The sequence below is a fragment of the Camelina sativa genome, chromosome 11 (genome assembly GCF_000633955.1).
Source record: "Camelina sativa cultivar DH55 chromosome 11, Cs, whole genome shotgun sequence".
Classification (NCBI taxonomy): domain Eukaryota; kingdom Viridiplantae; phylum Streptophyta; class Magnoliopsida; order Brassicales; family Brassicaceae; genus Camelina; species Camelina sativa.
Window position 1 is genome coordinate 39,265,749 of NC_025695.1, and position 12,839 is coordinate 39,278,587.

At 32.4% G+C, this 12,839-nt stretch overlaps 1 protein-coding gene and 1 non-coding gene across 2 annotated transcripts; one reads left to right on the forward strand and one right to left on the reverse strand.

Moving 5' to 3' along the window:
* LOC104725580 (bidirectional sugar transporter SWEET13-like) lies at positions 641–2,893 on the reverse strand. Its single transcript, XM_010444257.1, has 6 exons — positions 2,708–2,893; positions 2,554–2,590; positions 2,253–2,466; positions 1,951–2,112; positions 1,659–1,778; positions 641–1,195 (listed from the first exon to the last, which is right to left on the reverse strand). Exons 1-6 carry the CDS (start codon positions 2,751–2,753, stop codon positions 887–889), a joined length of 888 nt encoding a protein of 295 aa, XP_010442559.1. The 5' UTR covers positions 2,754–2,893; the 3' UTR covers positions 641–886.
* On the forward strand, positions 12,635–12,706 carry TRNAQ-UUG. The gene has a single exon. It is a non-coding gene; the product is annotated as a tRNA-Gln (tRNA).

The window sequence follows — 12,839 nt, forward strand, 5'->3', positions numbered from 1 at the left end:
ACTCTGTAGTTATGCCTCTTTCATATTCATGTTCGATTTTCTACACTCGAGAAAATGAATAGTTTACCCGAACAATTTCTACTCTCTATTCTCTAATATGACTCATTATCATTTTATTCTCTAGTATGACTCATTATCATTTTATTTTTTTTGCATGTTATAATCATTACTTTAATTATATTGTGATGAGCTAGTGGATCCTATCTAAGTGTGAAGTCTCTATGTGGGTTTAGGTTATAGAATGGTTTTTCTTATGTGTTCTAGAAAAACTTTTACACTTTACAACTTAACCATCCGTTTCCGTAAACGCTCTTAACAAAAAAATTATATATCATTAATTAGATGATAATTAGTTAAGCCTTCTACAGTTCTACACAATTAAGACTTAAACCTCAATGTTTCACTTTCACACCGCTCATAAAAAAGAAAGTACTTCAATTTTCAAGGACGCTAGGAGGTGGGCCTGTCCCGTTCAAGAGGCCTTCCTTAACGTGCACACAATTCGTCAAGGATTTGGAAGATTAATATTATTCAATTTTACAGTTGAAGTTGTAGTAAAAACTATAAAGTCTATAAAAAAAAAATCGCATGAGTTGGAAGATTAATTACTGATTTTATTTTATTTTTCTTGTGACCAATCTAGAGATCATTCAAATCTATTATAAATTTAGTTTAACAACTAATTTATTTATTGATCATAGCACAATTTCCAGATACCTGGAAAGAAAATGATGAGAAAAAAAGAAAAGAAAAGGAGTGGTACATGAGAGAACTAAATAAAAGAGACGAAGACCACAAAATCCGAATTAAAGGGAGAAGAAAAGTTAGCTAGAGCGCACAACTCAAACAATGCATTATTAATGAGTCTATATAAAAGAGTCACTACTTAAACTTGGTTTTGGTTCTGGACATCCTTGCTAGTCTGGTCTTCCCCATCGTTCATGTTCTGGCTCTTGACCTCGGTCACTTGAATCTGAGTCTCAAGAACATTGTGAACAGCAGGCGCTTGATGAACCGTCGAATCCGAAATCGGACCGGGTGTAATGGTTGTTAGCTTCGCTATATCGATGGAGTATTCGGACGCAACCGCTTTGGATTTGTCTGTCTTCTGAGCCACCGGAGTTTTGTAGTACTTGAAAATTATGTAGAGAATCATTTGAACAGCTCCTAAGAACGCGCCCAATACATTTGGAAGCTTCAATAATAAACAAAATATGTGTAAAGGACATTAATATTCCATCTATTGTCGACAAAAGAAGTTGGCAAAGAAAAATAACAAAGAGAAATTACCGACATCGCAACAGAACAAATTAGATTTTTTGTTTCTAGTATATATCTTATTGTACACTCAATTCCTTAGCACATTTAGTGGGGTTCCAATTATTTTATAATAATGCTACTAATGAAGCGAAATGTGTGTACGGTTTTAAATCATATATTCGTTGCCACGACATTCATATTCGACTAAAAGTATTTAAAAATATAGTTTGAAATGAGGAAAAAAGACAAAGGTAACTACTGTTTTTATTTACTTTATTAAAGAGCCACCCACAATAATAATCTAATCATATTATGTTGTGTTGTCCTTGACTATATGCTATAGAAAAGATAGAAACAGAATATAAATAATAATCGAGAATTATATGAATAAAACTCACCGCAACGTAGAAGTCTTTAATAGCAAGACCGTAGAATAGCCACGTGACAGCGCTTAACGTAAGAAACAACGATAAAGAGAAAGGCATAAACTCCACACTTCTTGTACGTACCACCACTCTCTGCACCAAAATTAGTAGTTTTTAACTATTTTACTTTTCCCAAAGTGAAACTATATAATATACTCCATATAACCAGGAAAGGAAAGACAAAACAACTTTTTTGTATTATTTAGGGCCACTATATATAGGTCAAATTACGCAAAACATGGCTCGTTCGAACTTATAAACGTACCATGATACTCAAAGGAGCTGCGAACACACTGACGGAAAATCCAACGCAAATCCCTCCGAGCACTTTCTCACGTGTGGAACCTTTGGTTAAGAGCTCGCAGACAAGAACAATGACAGCAAACCCCAAAAAGTTCAAGAGACCAAGAACTTTCAGAGTGGATATCTGCAACATAAGCATCTAGTTATTAGCAAGCCGGACACAAAAGCATTTACGTATGTGTATATATGTGCATGTTTATGATCAACGTGAAAGCTACAATAAAACTTATATAAAGGTATAGAAAAAGATGTTTCAACACATACTCTGGTTTTTTTGTTAGCATAGGTTACAAAGAGGACGATGTAGATGGTTTCGATGACGCATCCGACAGCGTTTATGGTGATGAGAAGGAAACCTGATCCGTCCTTTTGCATAGCGTAGTAAATCCAAAGCATCGCGCTGAAAATCGCGGAAAGATAGGGAAGAGACTGAAATCCTTCGGTAGATTTCTTCTTGACAATCCGTATAAAAGTGGGCCTAAATAATTCAAAAACAAAAAAAGTTGAATTATTTCGAAACATCAACAAATATTGAGAGATTTTGTAAGAACATGTTGATGCTTACACTGGGGCCAAGAACACGATGAATGATATGATGTTACCTGCAAATTTATTGTGTAATAAACATTGTGAGTTTTAAAACGTAATTCAAAGTGTTGGTAGAGTTTGCTAGTATATATGATGAACCTTTCTGTGAATGCTTATATATACACACGTACCCATGATTCCGAACACAAACGCCCATACATTGTGAGTTAGAGCCATTTCTTGCTGTTTTCTCCCTTTGTTTGGTCGGACTATCGAAAAGTTATGAATGTGAAAATAAGTATTAAAAGACCAAGATCAGAAAGAGAGAGACAGGGATCTTGGAGCCTCTTCTAACCCTTGAAAGCCAAGCTCTCTAGTTTGTGAGTTTTAGCTATGAATTTACAATGCCAATGTTACAAGATATATATAGAGGGTTCACATGTGAAAGGGTGCAACGTTAGTACGTTTAAGACGACATCGTTTACAGAGCGGTGAGAGAAGGACATGTCACATTATTGGTCTCAGATATTTCTAATTGATGTTTTCTTTTAAATAGAAATTAAATGTATGACATTTTCATGTGGTATGCACTCTTGGCGTCTATTTTATTAGTATCAAACTTTTTCTCTGATACCAAACTTAGATCTATATTTTATTATCGTACTCATACGAATGGAACTTCAACAATTTTTTTTCCTTTAAAACCAAAAAGAAAAACTTAAAAGAACGGTCGATAGAGGTTTACTTATAAAGCCATTTAACGAGTGGTCACTTATTGTTTAGCGGTGACCAATAAGCCCCGGATCGGGTGTTAGCTTTCTAGTGAACCATTCAAGTAATATAAATCATTAATACGCATTTTCATTCAATTTAAATCTCCTTTTAACGTATATGATTCTCTAATTAATACTTAATCGGGAGAATCGAGCCAAACGATTCCCTAAATACCTTTTAGTTTTACTTACATTAGCCAATCAACATATATAGCTCATGGTTGATATATATTAAGTCATTTCACAGAAATTTGGGTTAAAAAGACTAGTTTATGACTTAAAACGACTTTAACGACTTGTATGTTTGGATTTGTTTATACGACTTGCAACAAATTATATATACTTTTGCATGTGTATTGAAAGAATCATTGGTTAGCCGTATTAAATTGCTTATAGAGGATATATAATATGTTGTAACAGCAAAGAAGTTTATAATAGCAAAACATCTATATGTAAAAAAGAAAAAGTCACATCGAAGTTGCCATCGGACAGTACAACCTTTATAAATCCTAACCGTGATCGCTCCTTCTGTGTTCATCGTACCAGTCAACATGAACACTTTCCATTGAGTCTGCGCCACGTGTGCCATATTTTATGTTGCTTATGAGCATCATCATACTCCATGTTTTGGCAGCCAAAATTAGGTCCGTAACTAATTTATTAATACTCTTATTATAGTCTCATTTGTGTTCATCTCTTCATCTTATTTAAAAAAAAACTTGTGTGACCAAAGTATATCCCTAATTTTTTATTCTTCTAAATAATCAATCTATTAATTATTAATTGCATTAGTGAGTTAGTAATGTTTTAAAATATTTCATCCAAACAAAAACGATCTCATAGTTAACTAGTCATTTTAGAGTATAAACCACTATAAATTTTAAATTTTAAGAAGAAATGACTACAAAGAAAAATATTAATAGTATACTTTTCCCTTTTATGTATAATTTTTTCTACCATATAAAAAAAAATTAAGAAATAAAATAAGAATAGAGCTGTATTGCGTTTTATCTTAACGTGACTGTCGTGTGGTTATAGGTAGGATTCAACATCATACTTCTTGATGTTCCACTTGGCTACTTTTCGTGTTACCTAAATTTATCTACATTTAATTTACACAAATGATATCATATCGAAGCAAATTGTCTCACTAACCTTTTCTTTTCTGTAAAATAAATCTCTATTATTAATATTTGCTTCCACCAGCTTCCACAAAACTTTATCGACTAGTTTGTGACAAATGAAAACATAAAGTTATAAAACATCACATGGGAATGTTATATATCTGACTAAAGTTGATTGGTCACAAATTAATTGTTGCAATTTAGAGAAAAACAAAATAATTACAGAAGTTTCCGATTTGTATCTTAATATATACTTGTTATTTTAAAAATTATTGTTGATATATACTTGTTATTTTAAAAATTAAGAAATTAGAAAGAGAGACTTGAATATTTTTGGCATATTTCATTTTTGGATAAATCTATGATTTCCATTTTGGTTCCGTATTTCAAGTCATTTACAAATATGTGCATATCGACTTTGTCAATAACCCTAAAGGTTGTTGTCCTATCGTTCTTTTTCTTATGAATTTGAAATCATGCAATGTAGTAAAGAGGTTATCACATCAGTTGATCGAGAGAAACACGTTTACAAAATTTAAAACATTTCATCCCGATCATCATAGCCCCTACAGTGAAGTAAAATAATTAAAGTCTCTTGCATCTTCTTCTTCTTCTTATTATTCTTCTTCTTTTTGACATCAGTCTCACTTGCATCTTCTTAAAAATTTGAAAGATGATGAAATTTCGTGACATTTTTAAGTTAGGACCGCTTCTTTTCATGTCCTTTCGAAATGCAAAAGAAGACAATTTCTTATTACCAGTTTGACTTACTACTGATCAACTATATGTGTATATTCACATTTGGCATAAGTTTTGGTTAACAACTAATGAGAAGATAGTTCCTTAATTATATTTATAGTCTTCTTGATTTTTTTATCAGTATATACCCCAGGGAATTGAATTAAAAACTTCCATACCCAATTTTTGAAATTCATCAAGATATTCAATCACCTAGGAACTGTGAGACAAAAAAACAATTAAATTTTTCATGGAATGTAAAAAAAAAATAGTATATAAATTTGTGGAAAAGATAACTAAAATTGATCACAGTAGTTCCATTCCATTGTTGTTGTCTCGTGATCGCCGTATCTATATATGAAAAAAAAAAAAAAAGCGTCAATCAATGTCAGAGCTTCTTGGGTGTGTGTGATGTGTTGTGTGTGAATGTGCAATAGAATCAGTGTAAAATTGATAGTGATGACTCATCGTTTGCTTTTACTGTCGTTTACCATTCCAAGACAGTCTCTTGGTAAGTGCAGATTAAAACAACACATGACTCTATCTACTCATATAGACATTGCCCGCCCGGTGGCCGGTTCTATTGTGTGCCGTTCGTGCCCATGCCACTTGTCACCATGGACCGACGCTCATCTTTTTAAGCACATTTTTTTATCTTTCTGTAATTTACCTTTTACTCTTTCTTTGCTCCTTGGCCAGTTTTGTCCTTCATTATATTGGAATTGATAATTTAGTGAGTTAGGTAGATTTGATCCCAAGAAACAAGAATGATTTAAAGATGGTGAATGTCAAAGATAGCTAGATGTAATTCTTGTTACAAAGGAAAATTGTAAAATGTTCAAATTAATTATAAAAACGATTTGTACGGAGTTTGCAGGTTGCCAAAAAAATATACATTACGTAGAAAACGAGACTATTAAAATAAATTGTAGAATACAACATAACTTGAACATAATAAAAAACAGTTAACCGTCAATTTTGGATAATATATCCAATGATTTTGTTGTAAGATTCGGAGAAAAATGATGGTATCATGTGAATATTTTTTATTTGATTATTTCTATCTCTAAAATACGTCTTTTAACATCTTTTAAACAAATTTCATAATTAAATATAGATGATCTAGAGAAGAAGACTTTTTTTTTTGGACCAAAGAGAAGAAGACTTTATGATTGGATATAGTATGTTTTATTTACTAAAAGTCTTATTGTTGCTATACAGAAATTAATTACTAAATAATACTATTAAATAAATTTACTTATTTTCGACTTCGGACGGTAAAGTTATTAATTATGAGGTGGTGGAACATATGCATTGTAACAGCTAATTTCAGAAGAAGAAAAAATCAGTGTTAATTAAAAAATTAACGGTCCACTTCTAACCCCAATAGTTTGGAACGCCGGTTGACTGGTCATGTAATCATGATTTATGTTTTTTTTTTATGCTCTCTCACACCACATACTACAAAACTACAAATTGTTTTAGGAGATCATTCACCATAAAAGGAGTGCAAGTTAATTTTGAGAACGTTTTTCTCAAAAAGCTGGTAAATTATACGTAGCGTTACCATATACGTATGTGGCTTTTTAGCTCTAACAACATGAAATCAAATTAAGTGTTGATATATGAGTTAAAAAGATTTTAGCAACAAAACAATTTTTTTTGAATTTACGGATTGATTGCAATGAATCATGTGCCAGCACTGAGATATTTTTGGAGTCTTCAGAACTAAGTGAAGCATTTAAATAAGTAAAGTGAGTCGGAGCAAGACGAAATAAATAGATAAAGCAAAAGGCGGCCTTCTTTGGGAGAGGAAAAAAAAAAAACCTAGCTTCTCTCTCTTACAACCCTAGCTTCTCCAGCCGGCGTCGTCTGTACCTCGTTTGCCTCTCCACCTGTTTGGGGCTTTATCGACGGTGTGAGAGGGCTCTGCTTTTCTTCTTTGTTTTATTCTCCAGTTGTAGTAGTAATATAGTGACTCGATTTTGATATATCATGGTTTTTACGGTTTTTAACCATGATATAAGTGTGTTTTTTGAGTCTTTTGATTTGTTTTCTAGGATGTTTTAGAGTCTTAACAGGTTTTCTAGGATTTTGGTACGGAAGAAGCGAAATGGAGCGAATTGGATCATTTTGGAGCATTTAACCGGAAGAAATCAATTTGGAGTCTGATCATGTGACCAGCGTCGACCGACACCAAAGGAGCATTGGTCGACACCAAGACAATCCGACTCAAGTCTTCACAATTGGAAGTTTTACAAATTTTCCCCGAAGTCTTCCATAATTGCAACACAAGTCCCTAACGTGTTTTAGGACATATATTTAGTATTTTTAGGTTTTAGAAATCCTTAAGTTATTTTCTAGCAAGTTTTACTTTCTGCAACCCTGTGAGATTTTGAGAGCTTTTGGGAGAGAGAGATATGAACAACTTTGAGAGAAAAATTCATAAACTCCCTCTTTACTCTTTTAATTTCAATTGCTTATTATTCAGAATTATGTTTTGTTCTTCATTGAATATGTCTGAGTAGTTTGCTTGTTAGGTTCAGGGTTTTTCACAGGGATTTTATGATTTATTAGATCTGTTTATTTAGGATTCATTATCTTTCTAGATCTTCATCATAGGTTGATCTTCATCATAGGTTGCTCTTCATATTAATCCTTGATTGGCCATCTAGAATTAATAACCTAGGAAAATAAATTGATATGAGAATATAATTGATTTTCCTGATAAAATCTTTTGATGAGCAAAATTACTTTCTGCAAAGAGATTTGATTTAGTAATTTTGTGAACCTATCTAAACATGTTTTTAAAGCTGATTTTTAACCTAGAATTTTACAAAGAGATTTGGATTTTCTGGTTTTAAATTTAGATAATATTTGCAGTGAGAACTGATTTATTTTACAAAAGTGTTTAGAGTTCTAGATCTGATTTTTAATTGCTTGAATCCTAATTAATTTGTTGATTTGATATTCCATAATTTACTGAGAAAATCCCTAGACCTAGCTTTTTGATCCTTGAATTTACAACAGTTTTATTTAGTATTTTGCATTGTTATTTCAATTTAAATTAATTTGTTTAGCTTAATCATAAATCTCTATAATTTATTGTGTAGTCTTGAGTCCTTGTGGAATTCGACCCCTAAGTACTGCAGTGATCTCTTAATTTGATAGAGTAGCTCTAGGGTTTAATTTGAGCATATAAGATTTCTTCCTCTCCGGCGGTGCTAATGAGTGGCTCAACTGTTGCGGCGGCTGATGCTATGGAGCGAGATCTCGGCACGTTCCTCTCCGGCGACTGATGGTGGTGGTTTGAAGCTGCTCTGGGCGGCCTTCTTTGTAGCTTCAGGGTTCAGATCTGAGACTTGGCTCACGCCCTCCTGCTACACCCAACCTCTCTGTCGAAGATCCTAGCTTGACCGGAGATTAGCGGTTGATTCAGGTTTAGACTCTACCGGTTCTTGGGGAGGATTTTGTGTGCGTCGCTGGCTGAGATTTGAGGACATCTTTTTAGCCGGCGTTCTTGAGAACTTCCTCAATTTTCTGGTTTCAGTCCGGCTAAGAAGCGAGACAATAAGGCAGATGCGACGTGGCCAATCCGAAAAGGCACCGTGAGGTGAAGTTGTGCTAATTTGTGCTTCAATTTCTTATCTTTAGTTGATTAGCATTATGGAGTTGCGAGTTAAGTTTGGAGAAGTCTTTGCTCTTGCTGGTTTGCTTTGCGTCTCTGAGTCTGTTTAGTCGGATGTATTGTCTGTTTTTGGCTTAGGACTGGAACAACCAAAGCCGGAGATACCAAAATTTTCTGATTTTGCGCCACTGGGTGTTGATGCTATTGGAACAAGTTCTACTCGCCGATCATGAGGTTCTAATAGCTTGGAGTTGAATTGTTCTTCAGTATAGGATTTGGTTTTCTTTGTGTTAGTAGTTGTTCTTGAGTCATAGGGTTTATTTAGGTGGTTTGAGAGATGATTTCACATCGAGTCGTGGTGTGTTATCTATCTTGTTGTGATTCTCGATTTGGTAGTGTTGGATCCGCTAGTGTTTCAGGATTGTACTAGATCAAATCATTGCATTATATCCAATTTTTTGGAGGGGAATGTTAAGTACTTTTGCTTTGGATGTATTAACTTGGCTAATGAATAGTTTATGTTGAGCAAAAAAAAAAAATTAGATAAAGCCAAAAGCACTAAGTAAATATATGAAGATGGTACGATACAAGGAACGTCAGGAACACCTGTTCTTACTTTCCCGTCGAATAATGATATAATTAACCCCTTTATCAAAAACAAAATGATACATATATGGTGTACACATAACTTTTTACTTGTTTGCTTTTACATCATGCATTCTAGTAGAGTACATGTTTCTGATGTTTCTATTTTAAAGCATTCAAATTAATCTTTTAATGATTTACACTGTATATACATTAATATATATATATGGATGATTTTTGGAATTGATATGTCCTCTAGTCTAATTAGTTGTGTATATATTGATTATAGCTTTCCGTATGTACACCATTGATTAAATCATAGAGTCAAATGAAGGGCCCCAAACTCAAATAAGATACTTCAGTTTTAAAAAGGTGAAATATTGCAGTTTTTATTTGTTTTCACAAACTAGCAAAATAAGAATCATAAAATTAGTTTTTTGAAAGACAATAAAATAACATCTAACCTATCAAAAGAGTAACAGAAATCGTTTGGTCGAAATTGAAAGTGTGTGAAAATGACTAGAGAATTATAAATAAAACAAAAGTAAGATCTCCAAAAACCATTTCCATGCATTTTTGTTAGTATTATTTTTAGTGTTTTTTTTTTTTGGGTTAAACCATTTGCATCTTCCTTAAGTATTCCAGGACCATCTTATGGTTGGCTCTGAATAAAACATTTCGAATAATTATTAGCTTAAACGGGCTACTAATCAATTCCCAAGTAATTTGAAAGCTAGTTAATTATTGATTCTTTTTATAGTCTTATGGTACTTGTAATTAAAGTCACAAAGGAATGTTTTCGCCTCCAATCAAGGGGATGCCTTATTCGACGGTCAAAATTCCTTCCCATGCATGATGCATCCAACCAAGCAAAATGCCTTCCAACAGAATCTGCGAGAAACAAAAAAAAAAAAAAAAAAAAAAAAAAAAANAAAAAAGATTTTTCATTAGTCATGACTCCATGACTCATGACTATGTACAAAAGTTCAAAGCATTGGTGAAAAGAAAAGAAAACACGAAAAGACACAAATGAAGAAAAGAAAAGAAAAGAAACTAAAGAAGAATTTTTGTTTTAAGTGTATCATCATAACATATTCCCCTTAATTCATTGTCCGTTGAAAGTGCTTTACCCTTCTGTTGAATCTTTCATACTTTTTACTCTTTACCCTTCTGTTGAATCTTTCATACTTTTTACTCTCAAAATCTTTGCCTTTTCAATTTATCAGATCGTTATTGATGGTTGAGCATAAGCTCTTGACTCACTTCACTTCAAAGGCTCTCACACACACGTACATTTCAAGAATATTCCAAACGTTCAAATCAAATATTAATTTGTCATGTACTAGGAGGATAGGAAAGTCTGAAACTCTACGCGTTTTATATTTTCAACAATCAGTGAGATCTTTTTGGTCCACTGATTATATTTCTCTGGTTCACAACAACTTGAAAGTATCGTGAGATCAAAATTCACTTAATGTTAGCTGTCACAGACTTCAGTTTATAAAATGTTTTAACAAATTATATACTGTAATGAACAGAAACATCTAAATGATAAATAATAAACATGCCAAAACACTTCACATGAAACATCCGATTCCGATTAACTATATTACGATCGTAATTTCTTTTACTTATGCCATATATACTTCGTCCGTTTAGATCAAATCTTGTTTTATTAAAAAAATCAATGTAAAATTTTGAGATTTTTTAAAAAATTGGATCCCTACTACTTTAATACATATATTGATCAATGGATTTCTTTTTAGTGTAAAACAAAAATAATTAGATTTTATACAAGTGTGAGAGAACTTCTAATGTTTAATCACATCATATCAAGTGTTTCCTAACTTAACAATTTACAATAACTATAATGTCTATGTTAAACTTTTAAAAATCTACATGTTAAAATATTTTAAAATTAATTAAATATTCATTGCGTTAAAAAAGTGATATTATAATCATTAAATATTATATGAAAAATACAAATAAAAATTACGGTGGATCCTAAATACTCACCTAGCTAGCTTTTTTTTTTATATAATAAAGGATACTCACCTAGTAAGATTATAACAATAATAATAATTAGTGTGACTGTTCATATATATATTTTTTTTTTTTGTGATTTGGTCTGCATGTCTCTTTGTTTTCTTCCCTTCGCCCACATGGAATCTTGTACCAGCAAACTGTCTCCAAATCCTTCATGTTTTAAAATACATTTTACATGGGATTGTTCATGTTCATAAGTTGATTGAGTGGCCTGTATAACTCAATATTATCATCTTCAGATTCTACACAATGATATCCACATATCCACATATTGTTTCCGGTTGATGAAAGAGTGCCACATCTTTCGTTATTAAGGAGATAACCGCTGGTATTTTGATACGCCTAAATGGTCCGGCGGTGTTGGCATGTTGCAGACTTGAAAATCCATTTTTTTCTTTTTTGAGTCATTAAAATACTAAAAAGTTTGAAATCAACCTTGTATAATCTTTTACATTTGACACACTATATAGGGGCAGTTTCCAATCTTTCAGTTGAAATCAACCTTGTATGATCTTTGTTTTTCATTTTTGGATATTGCGTAAACAATATTTTCAATTGGAAATTCCTTACTTTCATTTAAAATTCTTTAAAGAGAACAATACATATAGAGAACAATATATGAGCATGCCAAAGACCGAAACATATATACTGGGAAAACAAGAGCAAACTAGACCAAAAAAAGATACAGTTTTTTTACCTATTGATATTTAACAAAGGGTTTGTTAAGTTTGGATCAATGAAGTTTATAATAAAATCAGCCCCAAAAATAGTTTAAACGATGTTGTGTTGTAAAAAACTACGATTGTTGTGTTTTTAGATTTAAATTTTAGAATTTAGTTTATCAAGAGAAAAAGTGACGTTTTTGTTGAATAAAAAAAAAAAGACACATGACGCAAACATTTTTTGTTTCTCCAACATAAAATTGCAACAAAATTTATATTTCAAATTTGGGAAAAAAATTTCTACGGGGTTAGCTTGTAAAAGAATGAATCTCAAATTTGATCTACATAAAAAAAAAAATTGGAAAAATGTATCTGGTAAAACGTTAAATTGGTTCTTGACAAATTTTCATGTCGGGTTTAGTTCGGATCCTCGGATCTGAGCATTGTACCCATCCCTAGTTTTGTCGGATGAATGGTTTTTGGCATTTTCTTGCGAGGGGGGAAAGATTCGTGTAAACTTTTACCATTAAATATGTATAAGAGCTTACATTTACACATGCAAGGTTCTATGGTGTAGTGGTTAGCACTCTGGACTTTGAATCCAGCGACCTGGGTTCGACTCCCGGTAGGACCTTTATTTTTGCATCACATTTTATTTTCTCGTAGGTTCAGCTCATTTGCTATATAATAGATATATGGGCCATCTTCCATACCATAACTTAATTACCTTTGGCAAGTGGCCTTTAAACGTTACACCATATAGACAA

Coding starts and splice junctions, on each gene's coding strand:
- LOC104725580 (XM_010444257.1), bottom strand. CDS start 2,753: ATGGCTCTAACTCACAATGTATGGGCGTTTGTGTTCGGAATCATGG. Junction 2,591..2,707: donor GTTTGTGTTCGGAATCATGG/GTACGTGTGTAT, acceptor ATAAATTTGCAG/GTAACATCATATCATTCATC. Junction 1,779..1,950: donor CAGCTCCTTTGAGTATCATG/GTACGTTTATAA, acceptor ATTTTGGTGCAG/AGAGTGGTGGTACGTACAAG.